Source organism: Rana temporaria, chromosome 7 (assembly GCF_905171775.1).
Source record: "Rana temporaria chromosome 7, aRanTem1.1, whole genome shotgun sequence".
Lineage (NCBI taxonomy): Eukaryota > Metazoa > Chordata > Amphibia > Anura > Ranidae > Rana > Rana temporaria.
The window spans coordinates 9,892,829-9,911,154 of NC_053495.1; the positions used below are offsets into that span (position 1 = coordinate 9,892,829).

The window sequence follows — 18,326 nt, forward strand, 5'->3', positions numbered from 1 at the left end:
AGCCGTTTACGTTACACCGCCGCAAGTTTTCAGTTTTAGTGCCCGATCCACAAAGCACTTACCTGGAAACTTGCGGCGGTGTATCGTAAATACGTCCGGCGCAAGGCGGTCAAAATCGAATGGGCGGGCAACATTTAAATTAGGCGCGCTCCCGCGCCGGACCTACTGCGCATGCTCCGTTTCGAAATTCCTGCCGTGCTTTGCGCGAACTGACGTAATTTTTGCGATCGGCGACGTGCGTAGCATACTTCCGTATTCCCGGACGTGTTACGCAAACGACGTGAAATTTTTTATTTCGACGCGGGAACGACGGCCATACTTTAGACAGCAATACGTTTGCTGTCTAAAGTTAAGGCACCCAAAACGACGACTAACTTTGCGACGGGAAACTAGACTAGCGGCGACGTAGCGAATGCGAAAAAGCGTCGTGGATCGCCGTAACTCCTAATTTGCATACCCGACGCGAACTCCCCCCAGCGGCGGCCGCGGTACTGCATCCTAAGCTCCGACAGTGTAAAACAATTACACCTGTCGGATCTTAGGGATATCTATGCGCGTAACTGATTCTATGAACCAGTCGCATAGATACTCTGAGAGATACTCCGTCGTATCTCCGCTGTGAATCTGGCCCATAGAGTTTAGTAGGTCTGTCTACAGTCTATGGCAGCCATTCTCAAGCAGGGATCCATGGAATCCAGGAGTTCATCCAGAGGGTGCTGGGAGGGTTCCCTGAGATGAGACTGGGCCAATTTGTTGTTGGGCAGATTACAAAACACAAATTGCCGCAAAAACACATTAAATGCTTTTCTGCAGCTTCTCCATTGAAGTATATTGAACCAAAAAAAAAATGGCACCGCTTTGCGTTAAAAAGTCCTCGCCCTTTCCAAATACGCAGCAGCTGAAAAAAAAATCATGGATGTGAATGCAATTTTTTTTTTTTAAGGCTATTATCCGATTAATCGAAACAATAATCGGCCAACTAATCGATTATGAAAATAATCGATTAGTTGCAGCCCTAATTTATATATATAAAAGACGGGTAGACGCAATGGTTATTTTTCTGCTGCCACTTTCCTATGTCTCTATGGTGTTCATTTTCGACCACGGTGACACAATGGGGTAGGTTCAAAAAGCAATTGCGTCTGCGTAACCATAGTTACGCAGCGCAATTGCTTACTTGTGCCGGCGTATCGAATGCTCCTGATTCAGGAACCTCGATACGCCGACTGCAGCCTAAGATATGACTAGCATAAGGCTCCTTATGCCGTCATATCTTAGGCTGCATTCTTACGCAGGCCGCTAGGTGGCGTTCCCGTTGTGGTCAGCGTAGAGTATGCAAATTGCATACTAACGCTGATTCACAACCGTACGCGCGCCCTGCGTACGCAGTTTACGTATGTCGGGTTTTGCGTAAGGCTGCCCCTGCTATTAGCAGGCGCAGCCAATGCTAAGTATACCCGTCGTTCCCGCGTCGCGAAATTTGAAAATTACGTTGTTTGCGTAAGTGAATCGTGAATGGCGCTGGAAGCCATTCACGATCACTTTGAAGCAAATGACGTCCTTGCAACGTCATTTACCGCAATGCACGTCGGGAAAGTTTCCCGACGGAGCATGCGCACTACGCTCGGCGCGGGAACGCGCCTAATTTAAATGATCCACGCCCCTACGGGATCATTTAAATTACGCACGATTACGCTGGGCATTTTTCAGGAGCGCCCACGCAATTTACGGAGCTACTGCACCGTGAATCGAGCGTATCGCAGGTAATTTACGGAGGCGCAGGGGCAAAACGGTGCGCTGCGCCTCTGTTAAAAATGCGCAAATGTATTTGAATCTACCCCAATGACGGGAAAAAAAAGAATATACCGATGAACAACTTTTCAGACTTTCAATACTGCATATTGCATGACATCATTCTCAGCTCTGCTGCCTCCCACCTTGTTGGAGGTCCGGGTGTTCACACTCTCATCTGAATCCCCCATAATACGCAATATAAATCCAAACTGGGAGATCAGGGGCCCCTTGTCAGATCCCCAGCAGGTGTGCGGACCCCGGGAACACGGATTTCCACACCGTAGACATCCAACCATCGTCAGCCCAACTCCCCAACAGCTGCCAAAAAGCCAAATACCAATTTTGGAGGGGATTGACCCTTTAACCCTTTGTATCCTCCACTGAGACAATTCCCTGATAACCTGGAATTATAGTGCAGCTCTGTATAGAGATCATTGTACAGCTCTGTATAGAGATCATTGCACAGCTCTGTATAGAGATCATTGCACAGCTCTGTATAGAGATCATTGTGCAGCTCTGTATAGAGATCATTGTACAGCTCTGTATAGAGATCATTGCACAGCTCTGTATAGAGATCATTGCACAGCTCTGTATAGAGATCATTGTACAGCTCTGTATAGAGATCATTGCACAGCTCTGTATAGAGATCATTGTACAGCTCTGTATAGAGATCATTGCACAGCTCTGTATAGAGATCATTGCACAGCTCTCTATAGAGATCATTGCATAGCTCTGTATAGAGATCATTGCACAGCTCTGTATGGAGATCATTGCACAGCTCTCTATAGAGATCATTGCACCGCTCTGTATAGAGATCATTGCACAGCTCTGTATAGAGATCATTGCACAGCTCTGTATAGAGATCATTGCACAGCTCTCTATACAGAGCGGCAACAAATAATAGGACGTAATACAGATTTGGACGGAATCATTGGGATGATACGTTTAGGAAGACATGTTGGCCGGCTGAGGCTGAGAACGGTGACCAGCTGGGGGGCGTAAAACCCTAGAAAGAGCTGAAATATTGCCCAATACATTTCGGTTTTCTTTCATTTCCATACAATAAAGGCCAATTCAACACACCGGGGGGAGCGCGGGGCTCAAGACACTTTCCCGTTCCGTCATCCCATCAATGAAAAAAACGATTCGATGTCATTTTATTGCCTATTTTTCATCCAGAAACACGGATTCACATCAAAATCCAACATCTCCTTTATAGCGGGAAATTCCTAACTCACAGCGAAGATTCGAAGTGTCGCCTTTACACACAGTGTATGAATAATTAATAATAATAATAAAGTTTTCCCTAGAGATATACTTTCATTTTAATTATTCGGGATAGAGTAGTTAATAGTTAGCGCCCCTTTCATAGGGAATGGTTGGGACCCCATTTTTTGCTGTCTGTATCCTGTTGGGAAAATTTCCCCTGACTTTCTGTCCAAGTGTCACTTACAGGAAATACGAGGAAATCCCCATTCTGTTGTCACGGGTGCCGCTTTACTCAATGGAAGATTTCCCCTCTTCTCCTGTTGCAGCAACAGCCCTAACATTCTGGGTTTCCCCTTACTTTTTGTCATGGGACTGATCACCAATGTAAGGGACATTCTTCTCACTGATCACCAATGTAAGGAACATTCTTCTCACTGATCACCAATGTAAGGAACATTCTTCCCACTGATCACCAATGTAAGGAACATTCTTCTCACTGATCACCAATGTAAGGAACATTCTTCTCACTGATCACCAATGTAAGGAGCATTCTTCTCACTGATCACCAATGTAAGGAGCATTCTTCCCACTGATCACCAATGTAAGGAACATTCTTCCCACTGATCACCAATGTAAGGGACATTCTTCTCACTGATCACCAATGTAAGGAACATTCTTCCCACTGATCACCAATGTAAGGAACATTCTTCTCACTGATCACCAATGTAAGGAACATTCTTCTCACTGATCACCAATGTAAGGAGCATTCTTCTCACTGATCACCAATGTAAGGAGCATTCTTCCCACTGATCACCAATGTAAGGAACATTCTTCCCACTGATCACCAATGTAAGGGACATTCTTCCCACTGATCACCAATGTAAGGAACATTCTTCTCACTGATCACCAATGTAAGGAGCATTCTTCCCACTGATCACCAATGTAAGGAACATTCTTCCCACTGATCACCAATGTAAGGAGCATTCTTCTCACTGATCACCAATGTAAGGAACATTCTTCCCACTGATCACCAATGTAAGGGACATTCTTCTCACTGATCACCAATGTAAGGAGCATTCTTCCCACTGATCACCAATGTAAGGGACATTCTTCCCACTGATCACCAATGTAAGGGACATTCTTCTCACTGATCACCAATGTAAGGAACATTCTTCTCACTGATCACCAATGTAAGGGACATTCTTCCCACTGATCACCAATGTAAGGAACATTCTTCTCACTGATCACCAATGTAAGGGACATTCTTCTCACTGATCACCAATGTAAGGGACATTCTTCCCACTGATCACCAATGTAAGGAACATTCTTCTCACTGATCACCAATGTAAGGGACATTCTTCTCACTGATCACCAATGTAAGGGACATTCTTCTCACTGATCACCAATGTAAGGAACATTCTTCTCACTGATCACCAATGTAAGGAACATTCTTCTCACTGATCACCAATGTAAGGAACATTCTTCTCACTGATCACCAATGTAAGGAACATTCTTCTCACTGATCACCAATGTAAGGAACATTCTTCCCACTGATCACCAATGTAAGGGACATTCTTCTCACTGATCACCAATGTAAGGGACATTCTTCCCACTGATCACCAATGTATAAGGGACATTCTTCCCACTGATCACCAATGTAATGGACATTCTTCTCACTGATCACCAATGTAAGGGACATTCTTCCCACTGATCACCAATGTAAGGAGCATTCTTCCCACTGATCACCAATGTAAGGAGCATTCTTCCCACTGATCACCAATGTAAGGGACATTCTTCTCACTGATCACCAATGTAAGGAACATTCTTCCCACTGATCACCAATGTAAGGGACATTCTTCCCACTGATCACCAATGTAAGGGACATTCTTCCCACTGATCACCAATGTAAGGGACATTCTTCCCACTGATCACCAATGTAAGGGACATTCTTCTCACTGATCACCAATGTAAGGAACATTCTTCCCACTGATCACCAATGTAAGGGACATTCTTCCCACTGATCACCAATGTAAGGGACATTCTTCTCACTGATCACCAATGTAAGGGACATTCTTCCCACTGATCACCAATGTAAGGGACATTCTTCCCACTGATCACCAATGTAAGGGACATTCTTCCCACTGATCACCATTGTAAGGAACATTCTTCCCACTGATCACCAATGGGAGGGACATTTTTCCTACTGACACCTGATGAATTGGCTTTAGCATGGGTTCCTCGAGACCAGGAAATAATTTTAAGGGTTCCTCTGGGGGAGGAATGTTGGCTGGTTTCTGGGGTCTATTTATAAAGTAATGGATGTGACTTTCACCGACATTCTCTGATGGAGAATCAATCCCTGCCATTTAGGACACAAGCACAGGGAAGATTCACCTGCAAAGAATATTTGCTGACTGTCAGATGCTCTTTTTTTATAAATACTCTTCTCTTCTATGTGTTTAGATTTGGCATAAAGCGTTGGGTGGATTTAAAGTGATTGTAAAGTCTAAATTCTTTTTTTTTTTTTTTAACTACTAAGTGAGTTGATACTTACCTGCTCTGTGTAATGGAATTGCACAGGGAGACCCCGAACCTCCTGTTCTCGGGTCCCCTGCAAGCAAGGTCCATAAAGACATGAATGAGTGAGTTTGGGTGGAGGAATTTGACTGACCTGCACAGAGTCCTGACCTCAACCCATAGAATACCTTTGGGAGGAATTAGAGCCGAAACTGCAAGCCAGGCCTTCTCATCCAACATCAGTGCCTGACCTCACAAATGCTCTTCTGGAAGAATGGTCAAACATTCCCATAGACACCCTCCTAAACCTTGTGGACGGCCTTCAGAGAAGAGTTGAAGCTGTTTTAGCTGCAAAGGGCGGGGCCTTATTGAACCCTACGGACTAATAGGCAGATTCAGAAAGACTTAGGCCGGCGTATCAGCCTAAGTCTGAATCTGCACCAACGCAAATTTAAGCGTATTCTGGTAACCAGATACGCTTAAATTAGGCTAAGATACGAGCGGCGTAGGTGTCTTACACCGTCGTATCCTAAAGTGTAATTTTTAGGCTGGCCGCTAGGTGGCGCTTCCATTGCGGTCGGTGTGGAATATGTAAATCACTAGATACGCCTATTCACGAACGTACGCCCGGCCGACTCAGTACAGATACGCCGTTTACGTAAGGCATTTTCAGGCGTAAAGTTATTCCATCAAATAGCTGGACTAGTAATGTTAAGTATGGCCGTCGTTCCCGCGTCGGAATTTGAAAATTTTACGTCGTTTGCGTAAGTCGTCCGTGAATAGGACTGGACGTAATTTACATCCACGTTGAAACCAATAGATCTGTGCGGCGTACTTTGCCGCAATGCACATTGGGATATGTACACGGATGGCGCATGCACCGTTCCTAAAAAACGTCAATCACGTCAGGTCAACCCATATTAACATAAAACACGCCCCCCTCAGCCTAATTTGAATTAGGCGCGCTTACGCCCCGTCGCATTTACGCTACGCCGCCGTAACTTAGCAGGCAAGTACTTTGTGAATACAGTACTTGCCTTGCTAACTTACGGCGGCGTAGTTTAAATACGATACGCTACGCCGCCGCAAGGATGCGCCCGCATACCTGAATCCAGCTATAAGACTGGAATGCCAATAAAGGTCATGTGCGTGTAAAGGCCAGCGTCCCAATACTTTTGGTAATATAATAATTTCAGTATGACATATAAAGGGTAAGGGCCTTACCTTGATGCTCCTCTCACTATTGGTGCTCTTCCCTGCACACTTGGGCCCTCCGCCTTGCACCACACTATCCAGCACCTGCACCAGCACCTCCCCATCATCCTTCTTTTCGAAACAGCTGCTCCGCGCCTCGCGGATCTCCTTCCCCACGTCGCGGAGCCGGTAAGCGCACACCGCCATATCCTTCTGACCCTCGAACACCCCAAACATCCTTCCAGGCTCCGCGAAAACAGACACCAAACGCCCGTACAGGGCCCCCTCGGGCCCCTCGCAGCGCAGGCCCAGCTGGATGTAGGACTCGGTGAGCTTGCGGGTGTCCCCCCGCGGATCCGGCGTCAGGCAGAGGCGTGCGATGGCGCTGCTGGGCCGGCTCTCCTTCCCCGCGGGGGCGGGCTCTAGGTTCATGGCGAGGTAGCCGAAGCCGTCCTGTTGGAAAGCCCGGATGAAGACCAGTCGGATGTTCCGCTTGTTGCCCTGCTTCACCTTGAAGATGTTGTCGTCGGAGGGGCTGATGTCGAAGGTGAAGAGCTTGGTGGGGGTGGCGGTGTTCAGGGCCCGGATGGAGATCTCGGGGCTGTTCTCGAACCGGTGGTCCACCACGCTCTGGTTCCAGAAGAAGAACTGGCTGCCGTACCCGGTGTAGCTGGCCCCGACCAGGAGCCTGGTGTCGGGGCCCTTCAGCAGGAGCCCCACGGTGGAGGCGTTGGCATGGTTGGCGGCGACGTTCAGCATGCTGGGCACCACGTTGCTCGGGGGGAACGGCACCGCCAGCAGGGAGATGTTGCTCGGGAGCCTGAATTGGCACAGCCCCTGGTAGACTGATCCGCAGGTCAGTAGGAGCCCCTGCTCCTCGTCCAGCTCCAGGATCTTGTTGTAGTTGGGGGTTAGAGCCCGCGGAACGTCACAGATAGAGTCCGGGACCTGCGGAGCGTGGCAGAGCGGGGAGTCCAGCACCGGACCGGTCACCTCCGCCACCTCCGCCCGCAGATCCCCGCTCCGCAGCTGGTACAGCCGGTTCACCGCCGCCAGGTACATCCGCCGCCCCGCCGAGTCCACCGCGAAGTTGTTGGTGGGCTGCGCGGAGCGGAACGTGCTGAGGAGCAGCAGGTCGGCCGCGGAGCCCACAAGGTGCAAGAAGAGCAGCAGAGTCCACAGAGCCATGAATGGGCACGGGGGGAGGAGGGGGTCCTTCAACTTCGGGGGCCACAATGACAGCCCTGCATGGCACCACCGCTCCGCCGTCTCTGATCACCAACTAGTACTGGAAGAGTATCAGAGAGACACTGCCCCTCCCCCTGCCCGGCCCCCACCCCCCCCCCCCCCCCCCCCCCCCCTACCCTTCTATTCTCAACTCAGACTTCCCTCTCCGCTCTCCCATCCGCTCCGCACACAAATATCCCTCCCGGGATCCTTAGAGATCTATCCCGGTAATCTGCTTAGAGCCCCTCTATATCCCCCTATTTATCCGCCTTTCGTATTCTATCCCCCTCTACATCCCCCCTTATATGCCCCTTCACCCCCAGACTCCCCTCCGCTCCCCCATATCACCCTATATCCCGGGATATGCCCCTTCACCCCCAGACTCCCCTCCGCTCCCCCATATCACCCTATATCCCGGGATATGCCCCTTCTACCCCCTCCTCTGTTTATCCTCCATTCTTCTTCTATTCACCCCGATATCCCCTCTTCTCTTTACACTTCTCTCTCCGATTTTCTTTTCTTTCTTTTTCTCTCTCTTTTTTCTTTCTTCCTTTTCTGTCTTCTACTTGATTTATTTTCCCTTCTTATTCTTTTGCCATCCTCTCACTTTGCTTTCTTTTTTTTTCTTTCTTTCTTTCTTTCTTTCTTTCTTTCTTTCTTTCTTTCTTTCTTTCTTTCTTTCTTTCTTTCTTTCTTTCTTTCTTTCTTTCCTTCTCCTTCTTTCTTTCTCTCTCTCTCTCTCTCTATCTTTCTTTCTTTCTTTCTTTCTTTCTTTCTTTATCTCTCTCTCTCTCTCTCTCTTTCTTTCTTTCTTTCTTTCTTTCTTTATCTCTCTCTCTTTCTTTCTTTCTTTCTTTCTTTCTTTCTTTCTTTCTTTCTTTCTTTCTTTCTTTCTTTCTTTCTTTCTTTCTCTCTCTCTCTCTCTCTCTCTCTCTTTCTCTCTCTCTCTCTCTCTCTCTCTCTCTCTCTCTCTCTCTCTTTCTTTCTTTCTTTATTTATTTATTTATTTATTTATTTATTTATTTCTTTCTTTCTTTCTCCCACCGTCCTCACACTCTTCTGTAATTTTTTGTCTTTGCCATGTCTTTTTTCTTTGTACTTTCTCCATCCTCTCCCCTTGGCTCTTTTCCTCTTTTCTCTCTGGCCATTGTTTTTTCCTTTTCTTTCTTTCCTTCTCACTTTTTCTCTCTGGCACTCTATTATTTTCTTCTTTTTCCACATGTCTCTCCCTCCTGTTTCTCCTTTCACTCTTTTTTTTAATTTTTATTTTTTATTTCTCTTCATATTTCTCTTTCCTTTATCACAACTCCTTTTCCTCTCTCTCTCTTTCACACCTTTCTCTGTTTCCTCCTGTGTTCTGTTCTTCACCTTACCTATTGTTTGTATTATTTCTTCTTTAACTCCCCTCCTTTTTCTCTTTCTTGCTCCACCCTCTCTCACTCCCCAATCCCCCTCTTGTTTCCTTTGTGATTCTTCCATTCTGTCTCTATCCCCCTTTCTCTCGCTCTATCCCTCCTCTTCTTTCTATTTCTCTCTGTTCTCTCTTTTCCTCATTCTCTCTCTCCTTCTCATTTCTCTATGTATCCTTCATCTCCACAATTTCTCTCTCTTACGCTCTATCCATTCTCTCCTCCTGTCCCCCCCCCCCCCCTATTTTTCTCTCACTTCTCTCTCGCTTCTTCCTTTCCCCTTTTTTCTCTCTCACCCTCTCTCTATCCCTCATCGCCTCCCCTTTTCTTTTACTCTTCTCTCTCTATTCATTCTCTCCCCCTTTCCCTCTCCCCCTTCTGTTTCTCCCTTTCACTTCTCTATTCCCTCTCTCTTCCATTTTTTCTCTCTCCTCTCTATCTACCGCTACTCTTTCCCCTCTCTCTCTCTCTCTCTCCCTCCTTTCCCTCATTTCTCTCTCTCTCTTCTCTCTATCCCTCCTCGCCTCACTTTCTCTGTCTCTGTTTGTCCTCTCACCCCTCTCTGTATCTCTCCTCTTTCTATCCCCCCTTCTCTCTCTTCTCTCCCCCTTACTTTCTATCCCTCTTTTACCATACTTCTCTCTCTATTTCCTCTCTATCCCTCCTCATTTCTTTTTATCCCTCCTCTCCCCCATTTTTTTTCTCTCTCTCTCTCTCTCTCTCTCTCTTCTCTCCCACTTTCTTTTTATCCCTCCTCTCCCCCTCCCCTCTCTATTCCTCCTCTCTCCTCTCTCTCACTATCCTTCCTCTCCCCCTCTTCTTTCTCTCTCTCTATCCCTCCTCTTCTCATTCTTTTCTCTCTCTATCCCTCCTCTCCTCACTCTCTATCCCTCCTTTCCTCTCTATCCCCCCTCTCTTCTTTATTTGTATCCCTCCTATTTTTCTCTCTCTCTCTCTCTTCTCTCCCCCTTTCTTTCTATACCTCCTCCCACCTCCCCTCTCTCTCTCTATTCCTCCTCTCTCCTCTCTCTATCCTTCCTCTCCCCCTCTCCTCTCTCTCTATCCCTCCTCTCCCCATTCCTCTCTCTCTCTCTAACCCCTCTCATCACTCTCTATCCCTCCTCTCCTCTCTATCCCCCCTCTCTCCTTTCCTTTTATCCCTCCTCTCTCCCCCTTTCTTTCACCCCTCTCCCCCCTCCCCTCCCCTCTCTCTCTCTATCACTCCTCTCCCCCCTCGCTCTCTCTATCCCTCTTTTTCCATCCTCTCTCTATCCCTCCTTTTCGTCCCTCTCTTTCTCTATCCCTCCTCTCCCCCATCTCCTCACTCTCTATCCCCCTCTCCTCTCTTTCCATCCCTCCTCTCTCTCTATCCCCTCTTTTCCCCTCTCTCTCTCTATCTCTCCTCTCTCTATCCCTCTTTTCCCCTCTCGCTATCCCCCTCTTCTCTCTCTCTCTCACTCTATCCCTCCTCTCTTCTCTTTCCATCCCTCCTTACCCCCCTCCTCTCTCTCTATCCCCCCTTTCCCCTCTCTTTATCTCTCCCCTCTCTATCTCATCTCTCTCTGTCCCTCTTTTCCCCTCTCTTTATCTCTCCTCTCTCTATCCCTCTTTTCCCCTCTCTCTATCTCTCCTCTCTCTATATCTCCTCTCTCTATCCCTCTTTTCCCCTCTCGCTATCCCTCCTCTCCTCTCTTTCCCTCTCCCTCCCTCCACCCCTCTCCCTATCAGGTCCTCCTCTCCCTTTCCCAGTGCTTGGTTCCCCTATTCTGTCATGTGAATATGATTAAGAAGTCAGTTGTCTTTTTGTTCTGTTTGCAAAAGCTGCAAAAAGTAAACATCACCCTCCACCCGGCCACCTAAATCACAGATAGGCTGAGCACTGGCAGCAAGTGGGGGGACTGATGGTGGTGGGAGGAGGGAGAGGGGGGGGGGGTCAGAATGTGGTTTTTAGGAAACATTTAACACTTTTATTGCAGTTATGAATTTTATTGGCCTGTTTTGTATTTCCTGACTTGTTAGATGTAACAGAAACATGAAACATCGTATGATCATGCTGGATCTTGTTTTGCAATATTTGTCTTGTTCCCTATTTTGTAAATATTCTTATATCAGTGCTGCTGATCTTTTCTGGCCCTTTTGCAGACACTTCCTGTCTACATGCACTTTCTTCAGAGCACGTCATTGGTCTGCTGGACCGGCTTCCAGATGGAGACCATGGTGGGTTAAGCCTGAGTAATGCTGGCACATTAACAGGAACATTAATGGGAGACGGTTGCCACTCAATAACAGGAAGTGCCTGGACAAGGACCATCATGGCAGGATCACCAGGGACTGGTTTAAAGAGAAATGCAGATCTAAAATAGACTGAAACCAGCTTGTTAAATTTCACCCAAATATGAGATTTGAATGGGTTTGGGTTGACCTTAACCACTTCCTTACCAGGCCATAGACAAAGGATGTCCTCAGTAGGAAGTGGAATATCAGGGTTTTGGCTGAAGCGATATGTCATAACCCCGGTATTGTTTTCTTTCAGCCAAATGTTCTCTAACAGTGGTGGCTGGTGCTATGTTTTTTTTTTGGGGGGGGGGGGCAAACAAACCTGCCCCCCCCACCCCCATCACTCGCGTTATCGCCTGCTAGACTTAGTGATATATATAAAGTGGCGGGACAAGGTCATCCAGTGCCCAGGGCAAAGATGCCAAACTGCGCCCCCCTTTCCCTTAGGGTTAGGGTCAGGGTGCCCCCCATTCCCGCAATAAACCATTGCACCAGGGGCAGCCGGCCCTCCTGCCCACCCCTTGTCTTGACCCATAATATATGCACACTATGGCCCGGATTCACATACATCGGCGCATATTTATGCCGCGCAGAGAGGCAAGCACCGAATTCACAAAGCACTTGCCTCCCAAACTGCGCTGGGTTCCCTCGGCGTAAGTCGTCGTAAGTGGAAGTGGGCGTGAGCCATGCTAATGAGGCGTGACCCATGCAAATGATGGGCCGAGTGCCATACAAGTACTTAAATCGAACGCTGCATGCGCCGTCCGGTGGACGTATCCCAGTGCGCATGCTCAGAATCACGTCAGAACTACTCCCTAAGATACGACGGATCACTGCCTACGACGTGAACGTAACCTACGCCTAGCCCTATTCACGTACTACGTAAACGATGTAAAATATGACGGCTGTGTTCCCTGGTCCATACCTTAGCATGAGTTGCGCCTCATAGATGGGAAATAACTTTACGCCGGGCGTACGACTTACGTAAACCGCGTATATTATGCGCCGGGCACAAGTACGTTCGCGAATCGACGTATCTCCCTCATTTGCATATTTGAATAGGAAATCAATAGGAGCGCCACCTACGTCCAGCGTAAATATACGCCCACGATACGCCGGCATAGGAAAGTTACGTCGGTCGGATGAAGCCTATTTTCAGGCGTATCTTGTTTTCCGAGTCCGGCGCATAGATACGACGGCGCATATTTACAATTACGCGGCATATCTGAAGATACGTCGGCGTAAGTGCTTTGTGAATCCGGGCCAATATCTGTATTATTAGTGCCAGGGCTTATTATGACTGATGTTTACATTCTTTGTGAAAGGAATAAACTGATCAAGAATCTTTTTTTTTTGAAAGGACAGTGTAAAAAAAAATAATAATAAAATAAGTAGTAAAAAGAAAAAAAAAAAGTTTTAATTCGCCACCAAAGTGCTTGCATGCAGATGTAGGTCAGGCCCACACATGTAAACGCTGTTCAAACCACACATGGGAGGTATCGCCGCGAACCGCAATAATTTTAGCACTAGATCTCCTCTGTAACTCTATAAATGTTTAAAATGTCGCCTATAGAGATTTTTAAAGAGAAAGTAAACTTTCTCTAATAAAATAAAAAACACCCTGCAAGACAAAGGCATAATGAGCTAGTATGCATAGCATACTAACTCATTATGAATTACTTACCTGAGATCGAAGCCCCCGCAGCGGTCATTGTTCCCCTCCTCCGTCGCTGCCATCTCTCCCGGAGTGACTTCCGGGTACCGTCGCTGTGACTGGCCGGAGTCGCGACGCCGTCACTCGCGGGAGCCGCCTGTCGTGGCACGATCGCCGTTGGAAACGCCACGCCCAGTGCGCCTGCTCGTTGTCTACGGCGCATGCTGTGATCTCTGTTACAGGTAATAAATACCTGGAGGTGCTACACTGACACATTACTGGGAATGTATAAACTTACCATAAAAGAAATCTGATGCTAGGTACACTTTACATTTCTATTGTTCCATGGAGTTGTCCTTTAACAGGGTGGTCCCTAGTCTCTCTTTCTCCATTTGGCCTAACGAAGGACTTTTGACTCAGTGACGGCGCCGTCCAGCCCGCGCTCTTCCCAGAACGAGCTGCAGAATGGCGCAATCCACATTTCGGGAAGCCCTGTGCGGTTGCTCTCCTTTTCTGTTCCCCTATGAAGCTGATTTTCACTTTTCTTTACAGAAGTGGGAGCTTGTCCATAGAAGTCACGGCTCGGCCAACGCTGGAGATAACATTGGCGAGGGGAAGTTTTCATGAACAGGAAGTCTACAAGAAATGCACTCTAGTGATTTGTCACCCAGATAACGGAGCTCCGGGGGAAGCAATTTAAAGGGGCAGTCCACCCTTGGCTACTAACAGGATCTGCTAGCAGGATCGTAGATCCTTTTATGTTCCTGGGGTGGCACTGTCTGCAGTACATTATGGCATTGGCGGCACTATCTGCAGTACATTATGGCATTGGCGGCACTATCTGCAGTACATTATGGCAATGGCGGCATGGGTGGCACTGTCTGCAGTACATTATGGCATTGGCGGCATGGATGGCACTGTCTGCAGTACATTATGGCATTGGCGGCATGGGTGGCACTGTCTGCAGTACATTATGGCATTTTCGGCATGGATGGCACTGCCTGCAGTGATTAATATCACTTGAAGACAAATCTGCACTTTGTTTCAAGGCGGGGTCTAGGGAGGGGCTGGGGGTGGGACTGATGGAGGGACCAGGGGTGGGGTTGGAGGCATGGGAAGCACTGTCTGCAGTACATTATGGCATTAGTGGCATGGATGGCACTGTCTGCAGTACATTATGGCATTGGCGGCACTGTCTGCGGTACATTATGGCATTGGCGGCATGGGTGGCATTGTCTGCAGTACATTATGACATTAGCGGCACTGTCTGCAGTACATTATGGCATTGGCAGCATGGGTGGCACTGTCTGCAGTACATTATGGCATTGGCGGCATGGGTGGCACTGTCTGCAGTACATTATGGCATTGGCCGCACTGTCTGCAGTACATTATGGCAATGGCGGCATGGGTGGCACTGTCTGCAGTACATTATGGCATTGGCGGCATGGGTGGCACTATCTGCAGTACATTATGCATTAGCGGCATGGATGGCACTGTCTTCAGTACATTATGCATTGGCGGCATGGATGGCACTGTCTGCAGTACATTATGGCATTGGCGGCACTGTCTGCAGTACATTATGGCATTGACGGCATGGGTGGCACTGTCTGCAGTACATTATGGCATTGGCGGCATGGGTGGCACTGTCTGCAGTACATTATGGCATTGGCGGCACGGTCTGCAGTACATTATGGCATTGGCGCATGAGGTGGCACTGTCTGCAGTACATTATGCATTGGCGGCACTGTCTGCAGTACATTATGGCATTGGCGGCATGAGTGGCACTGTCTGCAGTACATTATGGCATTGGCGGCACTGTCTGCAGTACATTATGGCATTGGCGGCACTGTCTGCAGTACATTATGGCATTGGCGGCATGGGTGGCACTGTCTGCAGTACATTATGGCATTGGCGGCATGGGTGGCACTGTCTGCAGTACATTATGGCATTGGCGGCATGGGTGGCACTGTCTGCAATACATTATGGCATTTTCGGCATGGATGGCACTGCCTGCAGTGATTAATATCACTTGAAGACAAATCTGCACTTTGTTTCAAGGCGGGGTCTAGGGGGGGGCCAGGGTGGGGCTGAAGGAGGGACCAGGGGTGGGGTTGAAGGGGGCCCCGTCAGGTAGACTGTACGGGGCCCCACGATTTCTATCAGCGGCCCTGTGAGGATAGGCACACATTTTCAAAGTAAGAAAAAAAACATTGTAACAATACTAATACATTGATCTGAGTGATTATTGTTCTTTATTGATAAATAATGTCATGAAAATTACTCGAGATGAAATATTTTTCTTGCATTGGAGTCTCAGAGAGTTCCAATGTTTCCATCGCACACAAGCGTTACATTGTATGTGGGAGATGAGATCACGTTGTCATAGTGGGGAGGCGCGTGCAGTGACGGGATCTGAGTTGCGCTGTGCGATTTTTCGGGCCGTTGTTTGATTTAAAAAAAATAAAAATATCATATTATAGGCTGGTGACTCCGAGGCAGAATGTTGGTGGGATTTGGGCTACGAAGGGTTAATCGAGTTCCCCCGTGTGAGCCGAGGACCCGCCATCCCCTCCATCAGAGCTAGGGACTGGCCTTGAAGCTAAAAATAATTTACCAAAAAATTATCTCTACAGCCAATCAGCACTCACCCAGCATCCAACGGGGGAGGGGGAATATTGCTGGGCGGACGGATGAGGATTGAGGGGGGTCGCCCTACACAAAGGTTTGGGATCATTTTTATTGTGGATTTAAAGCCCCAAATTTTCCGTTTAAATCAGCTTTATACAGTCCAGGCGGATTGCAAAGTCTTACACTGCTCTTTGTGTGGAAGCAGCGGTCTCTCTGAAGAGGTCTGAGATGCTGGAAGCCAGCTAGAGCTCTCCAGTCAGCAGGGAGTATGAGCTTTGCTGACTGAAGAGATCTGTAGATTGGACCTCTGCAGAGAGACCACTAGACATCTGCAATTCGTTTTGTTGCAATTTTGTTTTTTAACAAATTTCGACAAATTCGCAAAATTTGGAAATATCGAATTAACGAAAAACCTTTTAACAAAATTTTCGTAAATTCGAAAATCCAGAATTTCAGAATATTCGAACGTTCGAATTTCCGGATTTTCGATTTTCAAATTTCCTACATTTGCTGGATTTCAGATTTTAAATTGTCAAATTGACGGATTTTCAAACTTTAAAATTGACGGATTTCCAGATTTTCGAATTTATGAATTTCTATTTCCGCAATTCACATTTCTGGATTTCGGAATTTTACGAATTTAAGGATTCGGATTTTGAATTTAGAAATTTCAGAATTTTCAAATTTACAATTTTCGAATTTCCAAATTTTGATCATAACGAATTACCCGCAAAACGAAAAAAATTATAAAAAAACAATGGGCTACATTCAGATAGGTGAGCGGCTCTTTAGATCTGATTTACGTTACGCCAGCGCAAGTTTTTCAGGCAAGTGCTTTATTCACAAAGCACTTGCCTGTAAAGTTGCGGCGGCGTATCGTAAATCCCCCAGCGGAATTCAAATTTGGCGGGTAGGGGGCGTGTATCATTTAAATGAAGCGCGCCCCCGTGCCGACCGTACTGCGCATGCACCGTCCCAAAAAAATCCCAGAGTGCATTGCTCTAAATGACGTCGCAAGGACGTCATTGGTATCAACGGGAACGTAAATTACGTCCATCCGTATTCGCGAACGACTTCCGCAAAATTTCAAAACTCGGCGCGGGAACGACGTCCATACTTAACATTAGCTACGCCTCATATAGCAGGGGTAACTATATGCCGAAAAAAGCCGAACGCAAACGACGTAAAAAAAAAAAGCGCCGGACGGTCGTTCGTTTCTGAATCGGCGTAACTCCTCATTTGCATATTCCTCGCGTATACAAACGGAAGCGCCACCTAGCGGCCGGCCTGGAATTGCAGCCTTATATCCGACGGTGTAAGTCACTTACACCTGTCGGATCTTAGGGATATCTATGCGTAACTGATTCTATGAATCAGGCGCATAGATACGACGGCCGGACTCAGAGATACGACGGTGTATCTTCTTTCTGAATCCGGGCCAATGAGATTAAAACAAACACATTTTTGGGCAGTGCACATGCCCAGAGACCACTGCTTCCACATAGAAGGATCTCCAGCTCTGCAGTCATTAAAGATTATGCCCCCTGATGATTGGAGAGTTCTACTGTCATTTAGCAGAGGGGGGGGGGGGGTTGTCAGACCTCTGCAGAGAGACCACTGTTTCCACTTAGATATCTACAGCCCTGTGATCAGCAAGGATCATGCCCCCTTGCTGATTGGGGAGCTCTAGTTGCTCTGTGACTCTATAAATGTTTAAAATGTCGCCTATAGAGATTTTTAAAGAGGAAGTAAACTTTCTCTCTAAAAAAAAAACACCCTGCCAGATAAAGGCATAATGAGCTAGTATGCATAGCATACTAACTCATTATGAATTACTTACCTGAGATCGAAGCCCCCGCAGCGGTCATTGTTCCCCTCCTCCGTCGCTGCCATCTCTCCCGGAGTGACTTCCGGGTACCGTCGCTGTGACTGGCCGGAGTCGCGACGGCCGTCACTCGCGGGAGCCCGCCTGTCACGGCACGATCGCCGTTGGGAAACGCCACGGCCCAGTGCGCCTGCTCGTTGTCTACGGCGCATGCTGTGATCTCTGTTACAGGTAATAAATACCTGGAGGTGCTACACTGACACATTACTGGGAATGTATAAACTTACCATAAAAGAAATCTGATGCTAGGTACACTTTACATTTCTACTGTTCCATGGAGTTGTCCTTTAACAGGGTGGTCCCTAGTCTCTCTTTCTCCATTTGGCCTAACGAAGGACTTTTGACTCAGTGACGGCGCCGTCCAGCCCGCGCTCTTCCCAGAACGAGCTGCAGAATGGCGCAATCCACATTTCGGGAAGCCCTGTGCGGTTGCTCTCCTTTTCTGTTCCCCTATGAAGCTGAATTTCACTTTTCCTTACAGAAGTAGGAGCTTGTCCATAGAAGTCACGGCTCGGCCAACGCTGGAGATAAC

General features: G+C 47.5%; 1 protein-coding gene and 1 pseudogene across 1 annotated transcript in view; one reads left to right on the forward strand and one right to left on the reverse strand.

The window, feature by feature from the left end:
• Positions 1–7,984, reverse strand: part of PLXND1 (plexin D1) — a gene marked incomplete at its 3' end in the record, with an annotated part of 162,776 nt that extends 154,792 nt beyond the window's left edge. The window contains 1 exon segment of the mRNA XM_040358856.1: positions 6,745–7,984. Within this exon segment, the coding sequence (XP_040214790.1) occupies positions 6,745–7,902 (1,158 nt within the window).
• LOC120945026 overlaps positions 1–18,326 on the forward strand; it is a 258,633-nt pseudogene that overhangs the window by 211,026 nt on the left and 29,281 nt on the right.